The sequence below is a fragment of the Condylura cristata genome, unplaced genomic scaffold (genome assembly GCF_000260355.1).
Source record: "Condylura cristata isolate star-nosed mole 26May11 unplaced genomic scaffold, ConCri1.0 scaffold00019, whole genome shotgun sequence".
Classification (NCBI taxonomy): domain Eukaryota; kingdom Metazoa; phylum Chordata; class Mammalia; order Eulipotyphla; family Talpidae; genus Condylura; species Condylura cristata.
In genome coordinates, this window is record NW_004567120.1 from 29,846,322 (window position 1) to 29,867,794 (window position 21,473).

At 40.1% G+C, this 21,473-nt stretch overlaps 1 protein-coding gene across 10 annotated transcripts in view; it reads right to left on the minus strand.

Moving 5' to 3' along the window:
* The window catches only part of ENOX2 (ecto-NOX disulfide-thiol exchanger 2), a 237,387-nt gene that overhangs the window by 38,366 nt on the left and 177,548 nt on the right, over window positions 1-21,473 (minus strand). For 9 of the 10 annotated variants that reach the window (XM_012727227.1, XM_012727231.1, XM_012727230.1 and 6 more), the window contains 3 exons: window positions 15,035-15,190; window positions 6,057-6,263; window positions 42-275 (listed from right to left, as the gene is read on the minus strand). In XM_012727227.1, coding sequence (XP_012582681.1) covers window positions 42-275; window positions 6,057-6,263; window positions 15,035-15,190 — 597 coding nt within the window. The remainder of the gene's footprint in view (window positions 1-41; window positions 276-6,056; window positions 6,264-15,034; window positions 15,191-21,473) is intronic. The other variant, XM_012727229.1, reaches the window with a different exon arrangement.

Genomic DNA, 21,473 nt, shown 5'->3' on the forward strand with positions numbered 1-21,473 from the left:
AAGGAGTTATTTTCATCACCAAGCTTAAATATATTCTATACCTTTGAGTTTTTCAGCAACAATGCTGCATTCGTGATCTGAATAGTGGACCACTGGGGGTGGGGATGGTGGGCGCAATCTTTCTTCCTCCATTCTTCTACGATGACGCTCCTCTCTTGCTAGCATACGCTGCTTGCATTCCCACTCATACAGGTCATCTCGAGCCTGTGCAAAATCAACATGGAGTCGACCTGTGTCCTTCTTGTCAGTGCTAGAGCCCAGGCGAATGCGGTAACCTAAATGCACAGAGGCAAGAGAGAAGGGAGTACAAGGCAGCCCAGTGAGTGAACAACTATCGAATTTCAGCTTTCCAGATATAATTGCAGCTGTTTCAAGTAACCCCATGCCCCCAAACTTTCTTCCCACTACTAGTGTGTTGAACTACCAAAAGACTTGGATTATACTCTCATTTCTGGTAACAGGTTAGTCTTGTTCTTGGGAATTCCTCCATGTGCTACCTTACTTCTGGCTGAGGAGTCTCTATAAGTCATAATATCAAGTATGGGCCTAATATGGCATCAAGGGCTGGGAAGAATTGAAGGGTTGCCCCCAAGTATGTTGTCTTTGGATAATTTCAATGACAGTCACTGAATATCATCACACAGAATTTTACTAAAATTTAAATGGATTAGCTTAACATTTCAATCCCTAAAATAGCTTTCTCGATGTATTTAGTGACTCAATCTTTTTATTTTCTGGAAAAAAAATAGATAGTATGGGAAGTGGTATATGTGATCTAGATGACATAATTTGGACCCTTAAAAATAAAAGAGACAGTGTGTTCATAATAAAAGTGGTATAGGACTAGCATTCAGAAAATTAGGATATGTAAGTCCCTACCTCCACTTTTTATACTATCGATGCTACCCAAGAGATAGCAAAGTGATCGTTGTTTTGTCTCTTAACAAAAAGTGAAGAAAGTTTAAATTATTAACCTTTTAAATTTTAGGAGTTGAGGTACCCATGTCTACACACACTTATCTAATTCTGTTCTTAGAACAAGCTTGAAGAGCATGCTCAAAATATAAACAATGGTTTTTAAGATATTGGACATAAGATCATGAAGACAATGATTATAGAGAGACAAGACACAAATGAAGTGATCTCTGTTATTTCCCAGCTTACTGCTGAGAGAGAGTTTTCAGGCCTTAGTAAAGGGAGGTGAATTCAAGAGAAGTATGTCAGATTCTTCACTTGGAAAGACTGAACTGGAACTCTAGGGAGACTATGGCAGACAGAGTTTAAGGCAGAGCACTGGAAAGAAGAAAGGTACACAGAGAAAAAGCCTCATATACTTGAAGTGAGTCCCCCACCATTGTTTAGCTAAATATTGATGTCCACATTTATGTGTGGAAACTGCATGAACATTATAAAAAGGTGACAATCCTGGAGCTCATTCAAGGCTAGGAAGAGTTTCTCTTCCCACCAGACAGAGCAGAAAACTTCATAATTTATAGATTATTGGGTAGAATAATCATAAAGGTTCTGTTAGTGGAGAATAATTGACCTAGACTAGACCTTGCTCTGGTTTTTTTGAATAAGCTTCAAAACTAGGACCTAAAAGGATATTGTTTACCAAGTTACTTAGCTGCATCCCAGACAAAGCTCAAGAATACTTATAGTAATGAAAAATATCTGGCACACAATAAGGTAAAAATGTTAATATCTGACATCTGATAAAGAAGTATACAGGATGCAAAGAAGTAGGAAAATCATAGAAAAAAATAATCAAAATAGAAACAGAGGTAATACAGATAATATAATTATTAGATAAGGGCAATACTATTACCAGTAGATTACATATGTGTAAGGAAATAAAGGTAAATTAAACATATTAAGTAGAAACACAAAGATATGAAAAGGAGCCAGAATATCAAATTTCTAGAGAGTTAAGCTGCAATAACTGAGTCAGAAAAAAAAAAAAAAAGGTCAGTGGATAGGACCAATGGCAAATTAGACATTATGAGAGAGGAGATTAATAACTTGAAGACACAGTAATAGAAGCTATTCAAAATGAAATACAGAGTGAAAAAAGGCAGACAACATGAACAGTGTACCAGTGGGGAGCTGTGGGCAAAAAGGGCCCATTCCTAATCAGACCCTTATTGGAAAGGGGGAAGGGAAAATAATACTTGAAGATTAAATAAAGACAAGAAAATCTGATGATAGCAGAGATCTAAGATGTTCAAAGAACCTCAAGCAGCACAAGATACATAAGGAATCTACACTAAGGCCATTGTAATCAAATTGATCAATACCAGTCTAAAAAAAAAAAAGATACCTTAAATGCTGCCATAGAAAAAAGATTATATTATGTACAGAGAAAAAAAGATAAAGATAATATCATATTTCTTTTTGAAAACAACACAAGCCAGAAGATAGTGGAGTGACATCTAAGAGAAAAAAAATCTCTCAACCTAGAATACAATACCCAGAGAACATAAGTTTCAAAAAGAAAAGGTAAGATAAATTCTTTTTGATACCTATTCAATACAAATGCTGAAAGAATTCATCATGAGCAGACCTGCACTAAAAAAAAAAAAAAAAGTTAAAGGAAATTTAAGCACAGGGAAAATGATACCAAACTGGATCTATACAAAGGAATCAAGCTCATGCATAATGTATGGTTCCATTTGTATGAAACCCTGGAAAATGCACACTACTCTAACAGAAAACAGAACAGCGGTTGCCTTGGGAGAGAAGTGGATGGGCATAGAGAAGTAGACAAAAGGGGCATCAAGGAGGTGTGTAAGGGTATTCAACATACTTATTACTTAGGTTGTGGCGATGATGTAAGAGCTGTATGTGTATGTATATCAAACTGCATTTTTGAGATCTGTGAAAGTTATGGTATGTCAATGATTATATTAATACTTCAATAAATCTGTTATGTAGAATAAAGTGCAATAATGCTCAAAGTGTCACCCATTCCTTTTAGAAAGAAAAAGAATAAATAAATTTCACAAGCAACTATTGCTTTATCATTTATAACTTACTGTCATCTTGTTTTTTCTTTGTCATTTTTATTGCATTATTTTTAATTTCGATACCAGGTGAGTCATCGGACAAATAGGGCTGTTCATGACCACCTTGCCATCCTTCCAAGATCTTGGAAAGGGTCAAATAAGAGAATAATCTGTAAGCTCTAGGTAAACACACAAAAGATGCCACGATGCTATGAGATTGGTACACTGGGAACAACTCCAGATTCTGAAAGTTCTCCTACTCCAGCACAAATAAAAAGGTTATTCCTAAATGTTCTAGCCCTCTTTTAGGGTATCTTTGTTTGCTTTGACCTTTCTTTTACAATGTGGGGCACAGCTATCCAACTCAGGATATTTCTAGTTCTGTGAACTCGCAGCAGCTAGGTTGAAATGTAAAGAATACAATATAGTTGTTTTCACAGCACTGACTGCAATCCCCTTTCCTTTGGCAGCCCTGAGAATCTTTCCAGGAGGTGTTGTTACTAGAGAGCTGCTTTCAGGGATGTTAAGATGGACGTGATCTAAGCAGCACTGTCGTCTTTTATGTACAACTGTTAGGGCTTTTCAAGACCTTATTAAAACAGTCTATTGTGAAGTGCTGTTCTCATTGCTAAGGGCTGGCGAATCTTCAGTAGTTAGATTTTGTAGCACTTAGAAAATATAATAAAGGTATTTTACATCTGCCTCCTCTCCTTCCGCGTTAGCAGCCTACTTTTTCAAACCCTCACTATCTTTTCTCTAGTCGGTTACATAACAGGCTTCTAACTGATTTCCTCTCCCCCTTTCTCATCTCTCCTCTTAATTTATTTTTATACACAGTTGTTAGATTAATCTTTCAGAAACAATCATCTTCCTTGTTCAAAGACTTCAATATTCTCCATTAAACCTTTAATAGTATGCTAATTGATAGTTCCCTTCACCTTTCAACTCTACTCAGTACACAACCAACATTCATTCATTTATTGTTTCCTTGAACTTGGCACCTTTTTACTTTTGCTCCTGCTGTATTAAGGCCCACTGTCCATATGCAAATGCTTTTTATTTGTCAAATACTTGGTCCAAATGCTCCCTTTCTCAATACTCCCAGATAAGTGTCAGAGATATATATTATCTTTCTTTTCTCCTCTGAATATTCTTACCACTGATTCATACTTCTCTTACAGCACTTATAACTTTCAATCTTTTCTTATTATCAATAGAGTATGTCTTGAACAATGATTAGCATTGATGTTTCCTTAATAAATGAATGTATGACTACATGATAACTCTAAGTTCATTAAGAGGAAGAGGTAGGTTTTATTCATTTTCTATTCTGCAAGGCATACCAATTCAAAATAAAGTTATTAGGACCCTCCCTGGTGGTGCAATGGGTTGAAGCACAGCACTAGGAATTCATAGCTGCTTCAGCATGAATTCGATCTCCACCATGAAGGTGACCCACATGGCATGGTAGACCTCTCCTGACCTGCCCACTGCTCCCCTCAGCAGTGTACTTCCTCATTTGGCCTGTTCTGCTCCCCACGCTGTCTCTGGTGAGTCCTTTCACTGCCCCTGCATCTCTGGCCTGTACCCCAGTTCTGTATGCATGAATGAACAAATCTTTAAAAAACAAGAAACACAATAAAGTTACCAGCCATGAAACTTTATCTTGAAACTACCCTCCCAAAAAACCCAAAGGGTTTCTCTTTATAATACTCAACCAAAATTATTCAATTTCTAATTTCTTACCATTTCCCCAGATCTGAACTTATTCTGAACAAGTATTATACAAAGCAGTTCTTACTAACCCCAATCCAAGTATCAGTACACATAAGCCATTGTCACTTCTGTATCTGACTCATGCTACAGTTGGCTAACTTAGTCACCACCACTGCTTACATTCCTCAGTCCATCCTTTAATTACAAGTATTTCTAAAAGGTAAATCAGATTTTGTCACTCTACTCCTTAAAATCCTCCAGTGGCTTCTCCCTGAATCCAGAATTATAAGTTCCTGGCTAGAGAGTACAAGGCACAAAATGATTCAGTACTGCTTACCACTCAGACTTCATTTCCCTCTACTACCTCTCATTAGTTAATGCACTGGTCATGCTAACCTCCTCTCTGCTTGACTGCAGCCAAGTTCATTGTCAGTTCAGGGTATTTAACTTGCTCTTCCTTATCTTGTAATGCCTTTTCCCTAGATGTTCCCAGAGCATCCTCCTTTATGTTGTTCAGGTTTTAATTCAAATGTCAATGAAGACTAGTTTTCCTGATGATCCTAGGTACATTAACCATTTTTACGTTCTTTGTAGCACTGGTCAGTATCTGATATTTATTCATACATACATCATATTTTGTCATTTCCAGAATGTAATAGCCCTGATAGCAGAAACTCTGCCCCAGTTTTGCTGTATTCTCAGTATCATACCATTCTGCTAGCTGTCAATACAAACTTGGTAACTGATTTCTATAGCTATTTTTCAGCATCTAGTTTTGTGCCGGGTTATGTGTTAGATACTGGGCATTCAAAGTTAAATAAGACACAATCTCTGCCTTTGGCAAGGAGACAGATGTGGAGACAGTTCTATGGGGTTCTAGGTATCATGTAAGGAGGAGTCACTGGGCCTGCAGCACAAGGCAGAGTGCACAAGCAGTCGGACTCAGTTTTCCAGGAGAGGCAGTGCTTGAACACTGGGGGTGGAAGACGTGTGCGTACAAATGAGGATGCAAAAGCTAATTCCGGTCAGAAGAAAAGGGATAACACACCACGGCAAACTGAGTTAGTTCAGAGTGGTTGGGGCTTGGTGTGTGAAGGCGGGGTGGAGAGATGACACCAAGGTAGAGCAGATTACCAAGGCCTTCAGATGCTATAAATAAGGAGTTCTGCCATTATCCTATAGACAGTCAAGTGCTACTGAACAGACTAAAGGGAGAGTTTGAGTGTAACATGCATTTCCATCTCTAAAGGCAGGAGAGGTTACCATTAAGGCCAAACAAGCTGCCAGTTGTGTGCATACAACGGCTGGGCACAGTCTGAACAGCTGAACACGTACCAGACAGATACAGGGCTTTGTCCACCATGAATTCCTCAGCAAAGCGAATGTGACAAAAGTTCTTTTTGCTCTTCCGAATAGCAATGATTTCTCCACACTGTTCGAACACTTCCACGATGATCTGCTCAGTCCCATTTTCAGGCAGGCCTCCCACAAATACTGTTTTGCATCCCGGTGGTCTTTCTCGGGTTGCAGGAGGCGGAAGATCTATAGTAAGTGCGAAAGCATTGGAAATTAAAATATTTGCTTGGGACAGCCCTCTTGGAAAGCTAACATGTCTCAGAGATAGCCCAACTGCCCCCACCAGACTTTTGTACAAGAATGCCAGAAGCAAGTCACCTCTAAGGCTCTCATTCTCTGCTCCACAGCAAATTGGTTGCATGAACCTGAAAATTTTATTCAATGGTTTGGTGACAATGACATGTACAGGTTATATAAAGACCTGGGCATACCTGTCCACTCCAGTGAAGATTTAGTTAATTTGGTTCTTTATTTTTGTTGTGGCAACCCAACTCTGCCCAATTTTCAGTCATTAAGAAGGCAGTGGAGGGAAATCCCACTGAATGAATCAAAAATTTCAGGAAATCTGAGAACCAAGGTCCCTGAGAAAGGGTTTGTTCAATTCAGTGTGTAGTTACTATATACATTGTGTTCAGGCTCACTGGAAGAACTCTTTCAGGATTAATGTGATGCTGGAGTGAATATTTACAAAAATATTTATGTCTGTCAGAATGAGTCTGTTAACAAAGTCAGCCAGAGCACAACCCATCCCTTTTAGGTTGCTTGTTTTTTGACACCAGAGGACCCTTCTCAAATTCCTTGCTGGAAAGGTGAGATCCAGAACTGATCATTCAGCATTTACAAGGAAGCATGAAAGACAGCAGAGAAGGGAGCTCATCTGGGAAATTATTAACTAAAGTGAGATAAATTTGGCTATAGAGAGTCATTAAAAAGCTACTTAGAGATGATTCTCTCTCTGCTTAAAAAAATAAGCTTTCTATTCACCCATCTTATACATAAAGCTTGTAGCTGCCAGTTCCTTGTTGCTATTTATATGCATCAAAACATTTTCTGAGAAGAATCCTACAATTCATAGCCTAACAAAACAAAGCATGATGGTCAAGGGTTTTTCTAGTGTTGGTTTTGTATCTGCAAGGATTTATTCTGTGTAATCCGTATTTCCATTCAGCTCTTAACAATAATTCTCCCAGCTGTAGATTTGGAGAGCTCAACGACCAGTGATTACAGCTCACATGCAAAAATAAATGTGTTTCACTTTGTAGAGTAGGCCAAGGTGCCCCCGACGCTTATCCAAGCTGGCAGGCAGATGATGGGGCACTTCCTTGGGTGCCAGTACCTCTAGTTTCCTTCTTTGCCCCCACTGTCTATCTAATCAGTGTGGCTCAGGATAATCCGTTTTGTTCCTGAAGTTGTCTTTTCCTCTAGTTAGTGAATAAAATGGGTAAAGAGAGTCAGGGAACTTACAGAGTTTCTGTTAATTTTTTAATTGTCTCTAATTGCATGAACTACTGTCTTGATTTATATTCCATGTGAGAAACTTAAAGAGAAAAAGATAAGCGAACCAGAATCTGAAATGATTTAGTCATGGATACTAGGAAGGTTATAGTTTTAGTGGAAAAGGGGAAAATAAAGTCCAGAATCTCTCAAGACGTACTCTTTTGCGTTCTTAAAAACTGGAAGAGATTCTAGACATCATTCTTCTAGTGCTGATTGACGCTGGCTGCACATCAGAGTCAACTGAGGCGTCAAAGCAAAACAAACACTGAATACTGGGCTCCACTCCAGTGACTGATTTAATTAGTTGGGGGTGAAGCCTGTGCATTATTTTTTAAAAGATCCTCATGCAACTCTAAAGTATAACTGGGTCAAAAGCCACTGACTTGGTCTAAACTTCTCATAGTACAAAGGAAAAGCCCTTAGCTGAGTGAGGTAAAGTGATGCATTCAAAGTCCCCAAATTAGATAAAAAGAGAAGGAACATGAACTTAGAAGAGGTAGACCTTGATTTAAATCTTAGCTTAATTATTCACTGCGAAAATAACATAACCTTATTTTTGTTTTCATCTACAAAATTTTGTTTTCATCTACAAAATTTTGTTTTCACCTACAAAAATTGTAGGATTTCATCTACACTGGGTTTAGGAAGGAATCAGTTTTATCAACAGAGGACTTTATAGCTATGAAGACACATATGGTTTTGAGTATGGAACACAATGTAGTCATTGACTATTTAGGTGAAGGACATTCCCAATTAGCTTTTGGGGATCTATATAATTTAGACCCACAGCTTCAAATCAAAGGCTTCTAAAATTCTGTTTTAGAATAAAGACTTCTGAAGTTTACAACTTGAAGGAATTCAATGGTAAAGAGTCCTTTTGTGAAGAGAAAAATCTCTTTTATTTTGAGCTTGCTTAGTTAGTTCTACCTGTGTCCACTGAAAGACTCTAAGGAGTGTCTGGTTACTGCTAAAATTGTATGTATCACTGAAGACACAAAGGTTATTTCCCCTGACTACATTTGTGGGTTTTAAAAATTCATCACCATACTTAGATATAGTGATTATTCTACGGTGACTCTCTGATACTAAGCTATTAAGAATTGTATCAATGCTGAAGATTTATTTTCCTTGGAGATGTGTAGAAAGCCTCTTTGATAACATTCATTGAGATTTAGGTGTATGCCACCAAGCAAAGCAACAGGTCGCACAATCTTCCTTAATGGATAGTGCTGTTCTTTAATTAACAGCTCAAAGGGCTTTGTTTTCTGGACCTGATTTTCTAATCCCACTGAAATACAGTGACCTTAGTATAGCCATGATAATGCCATAGGAAAGCAAATTCAAAGTCCACCTATTAATCAGGTAATGTGCTAAGCTCTTGGAACACCTCAATCTCCACTCTGACTGGGGAAAAGAAAACTTTCATGTAAAACAATTCAAGATTACTGGAAGTATAAAGAACTCTAATCTCTGGCAATGGAAAAGGAGGAGCTTCCAGCAGTTCTAATTATCCAAACATCCACCATGGGGAGCACGTGTTGGAGCAATCAGCATTAAGAATTACTGATGATCTTCAAGAAGTGAGGCTGGGAGCAGCATGGAAGATCTAGAAAGCACTTGTATCTTGATTTTCAAAAGAGCATCACAGATTACTCAACTGGTTTGCTAGAATTTACATACTGCAAAGGCTTTGGTTTTATTAGACGGCACAAGATTGAAGGCCCCCTAGATAATCAGCAGGGTCAAATAGATTTTATTGTAATCCCAACTGACTGGAAATAATCAAAAGGCTGTAGAATCTATCAATTCTTCTTCTTCTTTTTTTTTTTAAAGATTTTTATTTATTTATTCGTACAGAACTGGGTTACAGGCCAGAGATGCGAAGGGTGAGAGAATTCACCAGAGACAGAGTGGGGAGCAGAACAGGCAGATCGACGAAGTACACTGCTGAGGGGAGCAGCGGGCGGGTCAGGAGAGGTCTGCCGCGCCATGAGGTCACCTCCGGCGCAGGCGCGAATCGAACTCATGCGGAAGTGGCTTAAGCTTTTTTGTGCTGTCCTTTAACCCGCTGTGCCACCAGGGAGGGCCCAGAATCTATCAATTCTTAATTTGCCCTCTTTCCCTAATTCTCTTTAAATAATCCAGCTCTAGGAGACAAAATGAGATCTGCTTGTTTTGAGATGGTAAATGAAAAATAAAATGCCTTTTTTTTTTTTTTCGGTTCCTAAGTACTTTGCTATGTGTCTGGACACAGGTTGCTGATGACACCCCACCATATATTCCTGTGTAACTGTTCACTGTTATTTCACAGTGGATTCAACATGCAACCACTTCGTAGAGAAGGTTTACCAATGGAAGGGAAAAATCTTGGCACAAGGACTTCTCTGGAAGATGGTGCTGTCCTCTTCCTATAGCACTAAGTGAGGTGTGCTAGTTGGGACTGTAGTAAACTTTTATTGGCTACCCTATGACTGTGCTTCAGAGCTGACTCCTGGGAATTGGAGGATGTTGAAGATCTTTCAAAGAATGGTCAACACTCAGCTCCAGCCTACTTTGATTCAATGAACTCTAGAACAGAATTAATTTCAACTAGTTTTGCTCAAAGACATTGAGTTATTTACCCAAATCTCATATCTGAGAGATGAAAACAGGCCTGTGTCACTTCAGAGCTCTAGCACGTAACCATGGCGCACATTGCCTGCTCCAGTGAGGGCACAAAGCTCTACATGGGCCTAGTTCATTCTGGGTTTTAATAATACGTTTTGAGGAGCTATGCCGAGACAAATAATTTTGGGGCTAGCTATATTTTTTATGATGAAATGCAATACTTTCAGAGCTGGAGGAAGCCTTAGAAGTATCTAGGTTAATCTAACCCAATATCCTAATTTTACAGACAAGTAAACTGAGATGCAGGAAGGTTGGTGACTAGCCCAAGATCCCACAGGTAGTAAGTGATGCAACTGGAAGCAGAACACAATTCTGTTGACTTCTAATCTGGTAGTTTGTTCACTACTCTATAATACCATTTTGTGCATCTGATGGATACTATTTACCTAGAAATGTTTTGTGGGAAGTTGGCTAGATGTTAGGAAGCCATCAGCATGTGGCAATAAGTGTACTCCTGGTTTTCTTTCTAGACCTGTGACTTCTCCTTCTGTATCCATCCATCCGTCTGTCCATATGACCTTCCTTCATTCATTCCTTCTTCCCCTCCATCATCCAACACATATTTATCAAATAGCTACTATATGTTGACACTATTCTAAGTTCTAGGGAACATCAGTGAATAAAATGGGCAAAAATTCCTGCTTTTGTGGCTTGTACTTTATAAACTTCATAGGTTTCTTAAGAAGTAATAAATATTATTTATAAAAAGGTACTGCGGGTAAAATAGATTGGGAATGTGACGGGGAGGGCTGCACTTTTATATAGAGATTGGCAGGGTCACTGAGAAAAAACACGAACAAAATTTTGAAGGACACAATAGAGGTAACCATGCAGGTATTTTGGGGGGGGGAATATTCCAGGTGGCAGGAATAGCCACTGCGAAAGCCCCATGATGGGAGAGTGTCTGGTGCATTCACAGAACACCATAGAGGTCAGTTTGATGGAACAGTGAGTTGCAGGAGACAAAGCCAAAGAGACAATGCCAGGGAGGGAAGGCAGGGAAAACAGGGTTTTTATTTCATTAAAAGGACTGTGGCCTTTATTGCGAGTAAATTAAGGAGCCATTAAAGGGTTCTGAGTAGAGGAGTGACGTGATCTAGTTTAGGTTTTTAAAAGGATCATTCTACCTGCTCAGTTAGATTAAGCCATAGCCAAGGACAAAAGAGGGCCAATTAGAATGTTATTACAATAGTTTAGAAAATGTATCACAGAGGATATAAAAGTGGTCATAGCAGTAGTTACAATAGTAAAAAGCTAGATAGGTATTATTTTAAGGTAGACTGACAGAATTTACTAACAGATTAAACATGGTGTGTGAGGTAAAGATAATAGGCAAGGAAGACCTTTAAGTTTTGACCTGGAGCAACAGAAGGATACAGTGGCCACTATCTGAGATGGAGAAGAATCCTAGTAGAAGAGATACAGAGGCAAACATTAGGAGTTTTGTTTTTAATTTGTTAAATTTGGGATGTCTATATGAGATCTAAGTGGAGCTCTCAAGTAGGTGGTTTGATATGAGTTTGAGATTCAGAGATATGACTGAGCTGAAAATACAGATTTGGGTATCCTTGACAGGTAGTTTTCCAGTCATAAAATTGGATGACATTATCAAAGGTATGAGTGTAGAGAGAGAAGAGACCCAAGGAGTGAGCCATGGGGCTCTCCAATGACAGGAAATCAGGAAGGAGAGAAAGTTACCAGCAATCAGTATGCTGGGAGGGAAACTAATTGTGCGGTATCCTGGAAACAAGCAAAGAAGGGTATCAAGGAGTAAGGAGTAATTGACTGCATCATATATGGCTATTGGTCAGTCATAAAGAGAACTGAAAATTGACCATTTGATTTAGTATTACAAAGGCACTGGTATTCTCAAAGAAGGGAGATTTGAGAGAGGGGTAGGGAAAAAAAAAGCATAAATGAAGATTTAAGAAGAAGAGAAGAACTGGAAACAGCTCATAAAAATTAATCCTTTAGAGGACTTCAATGGCTAACAATTTTGAATTGTTCCCACAATTCTGAATTGTTGGAATTACTCAGGGTGCTCTACTCGGACATCTTCCTTTCTTGATTTGTATAGTCTCTCTAGTGATCTCAGTTGCTCTTATACTTGCAAATGGTGTAATGTTTCAAAAAGGACAAAAAGATCAATAATACTACATATAGCAGGGAGATAAAGTAATGTAAGGACTAAACAGTGTCCACTGGATTCAGCTCCCAATATTTAAGTGGAAATGCATCAGTGTGATGAACGATTAAGTACTGTTTTAATTTTAGTACATTCCATGTCAAAATGTTCCAATAGAGGGCTAGGATTGGAGTGCAGTGTGAGGCGTGGAAGCAGCTGAACCTGCTTAAAGGGTGGGAAGTGGCAGGTGGAAATTGGCCAACTGAAGCTAGATGCATGAGGTAGAACTGGGAAAGTTTTCTGAAGCAGGAGTTAGACTCATGAGGTGACCCCAGGGCTACTTTAGGGTTCTACATCAGTGAAAAGCACCTGGCTGAAGTGCCAGGCAGGAAAGAGGGAAAGGAACTGATGGTTAAAATATTTTCTAATGAAGCAATAAAACTTATGAGCAGATTGAATGGATACATAGAAGACTATGAGGGATCCTAAATTGCAGAGTTGTTGCACTAGCAGAACCCTCTGAGTGCAAGAGAATATAGCAGACAGGTAGGGTAAGTAGTGGGGTTGCTAATCACGATCTTCTCAGACACAGTTATTTGGTTCTGGAGAAGATAAGGGACTCGGCCATGCCAACGGCCTGTTCTCCCCTTCAGAAAGTCTTGGGACTATTCATACAAAAGGCACTTGCCGAGTTTTCAGCAGGAAACCAAGGGAGGCTTCTCTATTACCGCTTTCCCCACCAGGTTAACCTGAGTCCCCATTTAACAAAATTCAAGTTCTATAAAGGAAACAGATACCAGTTTTCTTCAAGCTGTGTCAGGAGTGGTATTATGAATTCAATTTCAAAGCCAGGTTCATTCTCAGAAGCCGCCACTCTACTGCACTAGTTACTGTCACCATTCTTAACTCAGAAATGAAAAGCTAAAGGACGGAGCTGTGAAGGCAAAATGTTTCCCTCCCACACTGCGGCCCTTCAGAACTGAGAAGGAGGTGGTTGGGGAAAGTAAAAATACTTGTGAGATTTGTTTCTTACCAGAGACTGTCAAAAGTCAGAGCTCCTTTAAGCCCTTCGCTTAAAGACTGTTCAACAAAGTGGTCTATGCTGTACACAAGTCATCTCTGCTATTCTCTGGAAATTTAGAAGCTGAGCATCTTGTAAAGAGTCTAGGGAACAACAGCACTGCTCATTCACCGAGGCACCAAACATAAATCTACAAATGGCCTCTTGAGATGGCGGGTAAGACTGACTAGGGCTGTTGTATTCTCCCCATCCTGATTGTCCTGTGACAAGTTAGCTCTTCAAGCCCCAATATGGTCCTCTTGAGATGCTGTCCTTCTCGAAATCTTAATGGTTTGGAAAAAAAGGACCCTGCTGATCACCAAGTTCAAGGAACTGAAGAAGGCATTTAGAACACTCTTCACTAGCAAAAGGCATGAAGACGGTGCGTCTTCCTGACCCTAACCCTTACTAACCCCAACCCTAGCCCCAACCCTAACTTACTAACCCTAAATTCTCTCAGTTAGAACAGGCCATACCTAGTAGACTCTGTGCCTCTGCTGGGGCCTGATACTATGATTAGCTGATTCCTATGTAAAGTAGGAGACGATGTAGTTGACTGAAGTCACATGCCAAAGGTTCACGTTTATCATGATAAGGTAAGTTCACTTGATCTGTGCCCTGAACCTCGGAGCATGTGCCTTAAAAGCTCCAATCTCTATACACTATAGTGGTGACTCTTTTTAGTAGGCTACACAATGCCACTAAAACTGGGAGACATTTTTTAAAATCAATTAATTAAATATATATTTTTTACCTCATTCTTCATTTTGTACATTTTTTCATCTCGGTTGTTTGGACTTCCCACCACCAATTCACCCAGGTGCCATCACCATAGTCCCGTGTGCTCTTCCCACCCCCAAACTGGAAGACATTCTAATGAGGCTTGGATCACATGCAGAAGTAGCTTCTGATCCTTTTAAGCAAATAGAACTCCAAAGAGATCCAGAGAAAAGTTTGAGTCAACAATTGCTGCTGCTAGAGTTTCAAGGAAACACCCTACCTTTGCAGATGTTTTGAGTCTAAGAAGAAACCTATGCATGACTGAACTGATAGAGCCCTAGAACATCTCTACATGAACTTCACTGGCTGAATGGCCGCAGGTAGTCTGACTTAGTCTCAAAAGTTCTCCTTGCTCTCTTAATAAACTGAAATTCACCTCACTATCACTGCCCATCAGTTGTCTAGCAGTAGTTTGAGTGATATGTGCATAGCTGGTAGCAGTGGCGGCTTCTTAATACCACATGCACATTCTTGTGAACTTCAGAGAGCCTAAGGCCTCACACTATTTCTGCTTCATGAAAGGGAGAGACTGCAAATGACAGTGTTGAGTGATTTGTATCAGGTGTCTCCTTCTGTACCAACATATTTCAGTTGCTTATAAGTGGCCTTAGAAACATGTTTTATCATCTGGTCTGCAACCAGCATACAGAAATCTACTGTTCTGTGCCTAAAATTCAACCTTGCCTAGTAAGGGTATATTTTCCCATCTTATGTTTTCTAGGCGAACCCACACAACTATAAATCTCTTGGGTATTCTTTTGAAAAAGAAGAAAGTGTTTCTAGACAGGAAAACATTGTGAGTTGCATGGAAACAAAGCAGAACATTACTTGGGTTTGGAGGGAAGAGTGTGCAGCTTTTACAGTGTATGATCTCTTTTACTACTGGCATATCTGGTGGAATTGGCGGAGGCACGATTCCCAAGCCAGGCATCATTGGAGTTATTGGTGGAATTCCAGTCATCATTCCAAGAGCAGGATCAAAGTCTAAAAAAGGAAAGGAAAAGACAGAGAGAACAATAAATGACAGTAGGCTAGGTCAAATGGAGCAGACTGTTAACCATATAAGCTTTAAACGCAAAGTCTTTCAATGACAGAGGCAAAATATTTACAAAAACAGGAAACTAGCATCACCAGGTCTTAAATATATTAGAGTTATGCATTTTCCTTTTGAGATGGGGCTGTTTTGTTTTTCAACTGGTGTCTATTTGAACCTCTATATCTCATTCCAATATCGAAGGCCCTTCTACTTGTTCCTAACGTACATCCTCTGCTCCCTCCAGCCAAGGCTTCTTGCTCTCCCTTGTAGCACTTACTGTCTCACTGCAGTATAGCATGGTGTTCAGAGTACACAGCCTTGGGGATCAGTCAGGCCTAGGGTCCTAGTTCTACCATTTGCTTATTAGCAGGATGAATCCTACAAACCTCCATTTCCTCATTTGCAAAATAAGACTAACCCTCTCTACTATACAGGGAGCTGTACAGGGAGCTGTACAGGGAGCTGGTGCTAAGCACCATTCATAGCACGAAAATGCTCAATAAATAACTATTCTCTATGTGTTTGATTATGTTGTTTCCACTACCTGGAGTCATTTGAGACCCCCCCTTCCCCCAAATTACCCTTTTGCGACAAGACCTAGTTTAAGAGACACCCTCCCTGAAGAACACTTTTCAGTTAAGTCTGGTTCATTTTTACCCCTGTCTAAAATCTGCTCTATTCCTGTTGCCACTGAATTGTATTTTATTTTGCTTCATCCTTTGTTTCATTCAGGGATGTATCTAAAGTAGGTGGGGCACCAAAGCAATGTTGTGTGAGGCTTGTCTACAGACACAATCTGATTCAACCCCAATTACTATCCACATTATACTCATGTGCTATTGCTTGTGAACCGTGAAAGACATACCATGCAGCCAGCTGGAGTGATTTATTTGCCAGGTTATGCTCCTGGAGCAACATTCTGGGAGACCTCTACAGGCATGAGCTCCAGAGCTTCTTGGGGCATGAAGCTGACCCTTCTGTTAAGTAGAGGATTGAACAGTGCCCCCAAGGGAAGAAATGGAGACTGGGGTCCATATGGACTCATTTTGAGATTAGGACCCCTTACTCAGATGACGTTGCCAGCCCTGGTCAGTCCCAGACCCTGGAAGGGACTTAGGAAATTTCAAAAGAGGCGCTTCCTAGGTTCAGAATCCACATAGGACCTACTTTGGATGCAGGGCCTCTACTCTGCTGGTTCTGCTGGCCCTGCTAGTCCTCACCACTGGAAGGGATCTTAGGAAATATTGAGGGAGGCATGCTAAAGCACAGGGTCCCTGAGGTGCAGGGCAGAGGCCCTGCTCACCTGGACCTAACAGCCATATTGATTTCATTATTTAAATGAAATAAAATTAAATTGTCTCTATATAAATAAATATATTAAAGAAATAAATTCTGTTTCCATGGCAAAACACAAGTTCTTGGAGAAGGGAATGCACTCTGTTCTGCTTCCCCACACCTTAGCCCTGCAGACACTGTCATGTAGGAGCCCTGCTGGCATGGGGCAGCCACAGCAGCAGTAGGAGGCGCTCCTCTCAAAAATCCATCCTGCTCACCACACAGTCCAGAGGGGCAATGCCTGTCACTGTGTTCTCAAAGTGGCTCTGCCTGCCCTGGGTGGGGTGGGGTGGGGGGTTTCTGTGCGATGCTGCAGGAGGTGGATCTGAAGAGGGAGAAGAACCTGTGGCTCCTACAGGAGCAGGACTTTAGGTGCAACAGGCCCAGTAGGAGGGAGTCCTGTGACTGGGCAGAAAAGCACATGACTGGCACTTGGGCATCCCTCCTGTAAAGCCAACCCAGGAGAGCCAGGGCATCTCCCATCCTCCCACACAGCCGCCTCGCTAAGATGGCAAGACTGGACTAGTTGGGAAAAATGAAATTTCTTCTAAGATAATTCTCACTTTTCTGGAAAGAAATTTCTTTTTAGCTCTCATATGTCATCTCACCTGACCTGTACAGAGCAGGCAGCAGTCCCGCCCTATGTATTTGTCTACTGTGTCCACATAGCGCTAACTGCATGACGTTAAGGAGGTTTCCTTACTATCTGGTGCTTCAATTTCCTTTTTGGTCAAAGTGGGGATCATTAATGACCTTTAGCTCAAAGGACGAAAAGTCAGGGTAGACATGAAAACTTTTGGCATGAGAGGCAGTGGTAGTAGTCCCAGAGGCAAGGTTCTTCCCTCCCATACAAATCTGCATATGCGTATCAACAAATTCACTTTACAGACATTCATTCCCATATTCTACAAACATTCGTGATGGTCTCTTCTATGCCAGGCTCCATGTAGGGGACTGGACAGGAGTCCAGGCCTTCCTTCCTAGCTTGGGGAACTTACGACCCTGGATACCCTCTGTTTCTACACTGTAGGAGAGGAATAGCGTGGTTAAGAATGGTGTTTATGTCATTGGAAAATCTGATTCCTTGTGTAAAAGATTTCAGAAAAATTGTTCACGACATCTCACCCATTTCCAAACTGTTAATTTCCAGTAGGGAAAGATCAGATTAGATTGTGTGCTGACTAAACCATCCCACCTACGTTCCCTCCCCTACTGAAATGTTTGTCTTCCTTTACGATTCCACTGCCTCCTCATTGTTATTCATACAGTTCTGTCATCCACAACTCTACCTTACTACAGATTACAGAAACATTAGTTCATTAAATAAATTCTGCCACTCTGACAGAAAGCAATGCCTGTCTCTATGCACTCTCTACCAAGAATTGGAGACAAGCAAAAAACAAACACACAGGATAAATATAACTTCTGACTGATGTACTCACCATGCTACTCTTTGGTAGATTACATTAATATTGCATGAAATTCACTGAAAAACAAATGTATTCACGACATATGGTTAAAGCCAGAGTAGGTAAATGCCCTTTCTTCCTTGTGTTTAATAGGCTAGGAGTTCCACAGGCTACCTTGCCTAGCAGGGCCTGCTAGAGAACAGAGCGCACATGGCATTTCAAAGGCTCCTATCACATTGATTATTTCTTTTGTTTACCTTCAACCACTAATGATAAAAGTAGATGTTATACAGTTCAACCAAGAAAACCACCATTTGAGCTCATGGGTCTTAGTACAGAACCTGAAAAAATAAAGAAGTCCAAAAATTTACAATGCACTGGAATAACACACCAGAGAGACTCTCCCCTGGTTAGGTGCTTGGCCTGGCTTCAGGAGTAGTGCCAACAGGTATAGTATGGCCACTTCCATTAGGAATCAAACCTCTGAAGAAGATTTGAATTCATATAAGAGATTGTGGAGAAGTCCATTTCCCAACAGAAAGATACCCTGTTCTGAGTTACTGTTACCATCTGTTTTCCTGCACCCTTTTCCCAACTTTCTTGAAATGGCCATTGCTGGAAGTGTCACACATATTACAATGTTGGTCTGTATTCTCGGTTTTGATTCACGAACTTTCCCAAGTTCTACTTTATTGGAAATGCTGCATATGCTGTGTGTTTGTTGAGGCAGCTTTCTCTTCAGAGTTGCATGACTACAAGTAATGTTTCAGTGCAGCCTCAAGCTTTCCTGCTTCCTACTTGTGTTTGCTCACACTAGAATAGTTACCTGGCAGTATTATTAACCTCTAGTCTCTGTACACATATGAGCCAAGCAATGGGGCCAGCAAATATCATTTACATATTGCTGTCCTGTTGTCCAAATGTCCATCCATTCATTATTTTGACTCCAGGTCCTCTGCAAAGTATTGGGACAGAAGGAATGAATGAGGCAAAATTCTTAACCTCATAGTCCAGATTGGAAAGAGCCTTGCAAATCTGCAACATCAATTATTATCACAATTGCTTAGTAGGTGCTTATGATGTGCTAGGTCCTGTTCTAAGTATTTTATACAATCTTATTTCAACAGACCTTGTGAGCTAGGCACTCTCATAAAATTCTATTTTATAGATAAAGATAACTAGGAAGGCAAACTCTTCTGATCAGAACAGGTTAGTTCCTTCCCCAAGGTCTTACAGCCATTAAGAGCGAGACCTAGGATTTAAATTGAACTTTAACTCAAGTATTCTTTCTTAACCACTGCACAGCTTCTCAATGTAGTACAATTATTTTAACAAGTTAACTGCAGCTATAAGGTGAATACACAGCAGACGAGCAACAAAATACTTCCATGCAATTCTTTTTTTTTTTAAATGTGGTAGATTAAAGGTAGAGAAAAATGCTTTGACACTCCTTCCAGTAAGAGGTGAGATCTATCTCTGCACTTTGAATCTGGATGGGCTCTAGAATTGCCTGGACCAATAGAATATGGCAGTTTCCATATAAGACATCACAAAATGTAATAAAGCTCATGGTGCTTTAAGCCAGTAAGTGCTAACGTAGTTAGCTACACAACAGAAGGTCTCAAGGAGAAACTGCAACACACCTGGGGAGCAGGTTGTGACTGATTAAAGAGTTAGTTATTTTCTAGGAATGAAAATAGAAAATATAGCAAACACTCAAGCCAGACTATGATTTTCCTCAGATTTCTGTAAAGGTACTTTGGGAGACTTCAAGGGCTAACACTTATGCTATTTTATAGGAAATTAGGATTCTAATACAGGTATACATTTCTAGTACATTATTTCTTCTGAGTGCTTACAAACTTTGCTGGAAAAATTAAGAATTATGGCTAGGTTTGGGAAATTTAATCCACTACAGTCCTGATTGCCTTCTCTATATACAGATCCTTGGAAAGATGTTTCAGACAGCCAAGATGAAGAGAGGACTCAGATTTTTAAGAACAGTCTGGCTGCGCTGTGAGGTGATACTCAATTCACCACCAGCCCTCTTTGAAATAACCCACATGTTTTTGTACAATGCTTCAAATTTTTTTTTAAAAAATATTTATTTATTTATACATACAAGAACTTGGGTACGGACCAGAGGCATGGGAGGTGACAGGATTTACCACAGACAGAGTGGGGAGCAGAACAGGCGGACTGACTAAAATACACTGTTAGAGCAGTGGTGATGAGACAGGAGAGGTCTGTGTGGCCCTGGCTGGGGATCGAACTCATGCTGCAGGGGCTGTGGATCACTTCATAGTGCTGCACTTCAACCACTTGCGCCGCCAGGGAGGACGCACAATGCTTCAAATTCTATCAAATCTATTCTGCTTACCCAGAAGATCATTTAAGCCCTTGTTTTAGGTGAGCTGGAAAGCTGATGCCTGGGCCTGGCTCATGTAACAGCAAACAAGGTAACAAACTAGCATCAGTTCATAAAGACTCCCCTTGGTAAATCTCAACGGTTGATCCCCAATTTCCACCAATGAAATTTTATTTCTCAAGAACAAGTTTTTGAAAATGTCTATAGTGCTTGCCCAGCTTTTCTCTGCTCATTTTTATTTACTTACACTTGTTGGGAAATTTGCTAGATTTGATAGACTCAGGGTCATGGCCCTCGACTCCCATTCATGGACACCCCTTTGGAGGGCACTACACATGTGGTTCACAGATTTCTAGGTTTAGAGATGAAGAAGATTGAATGACAACCATACATATATTTAAGGGTGTCAACCTCTTCATTTGCCAAGAAAAGACAATGCACAGTTCATGTAGTTAATAAAAGACCACAGTTCAAAACCAAAAATTTAGCAAGTCTATAATGTCAGAATAAAGAACAGTCCTTTATAGAGCAAATTTAGCTTCCTGAAAATTCCACTACATTAGTTTTTACATTTTGCAGCAGATAAGGGAAAGCAGTAGTGACTGCTTTCCCACTGGGCTGGACACCAGTGTTTGGGCTTCTGAGATCTCTCAATTATCTCTGTGAGTGTGCACCCCAATATATGAAGCTCCCAAGAAAAATTCTTTCCAAACTGAAATGTCAGATACATACATGAAGTGTCTAAGAAAAGTTTTGCTATCCAGAGGATTAGAATATTTCCTCTTGCAAATCATGTAACCGATTTCCTATAATTTTTATAAGGTGGCCTTAATGTTATTTGATGTACAAGTATTTATAATTGTCATATGTTGAACTGAAACTTGTAGCATTAAAAACTGTTTTGGGCCTTCTCTGGTGGTGCAGTGGGTTAAAGCACTGCACTGAGAGGCTAAAGCCACTTCCTCATGAGTTCGATCCCCGCCCGCCCCGAGGTGACCACATGGCATGGCAGACCTCTCCTGACTGGCCCGCTGCTCCCCACAAATAAATAAATCTTAAAAAAAAACTGTGGCCTGTACCCCAGTTCTGTATGTACAAATAAATAAATCTTTAAAAAAA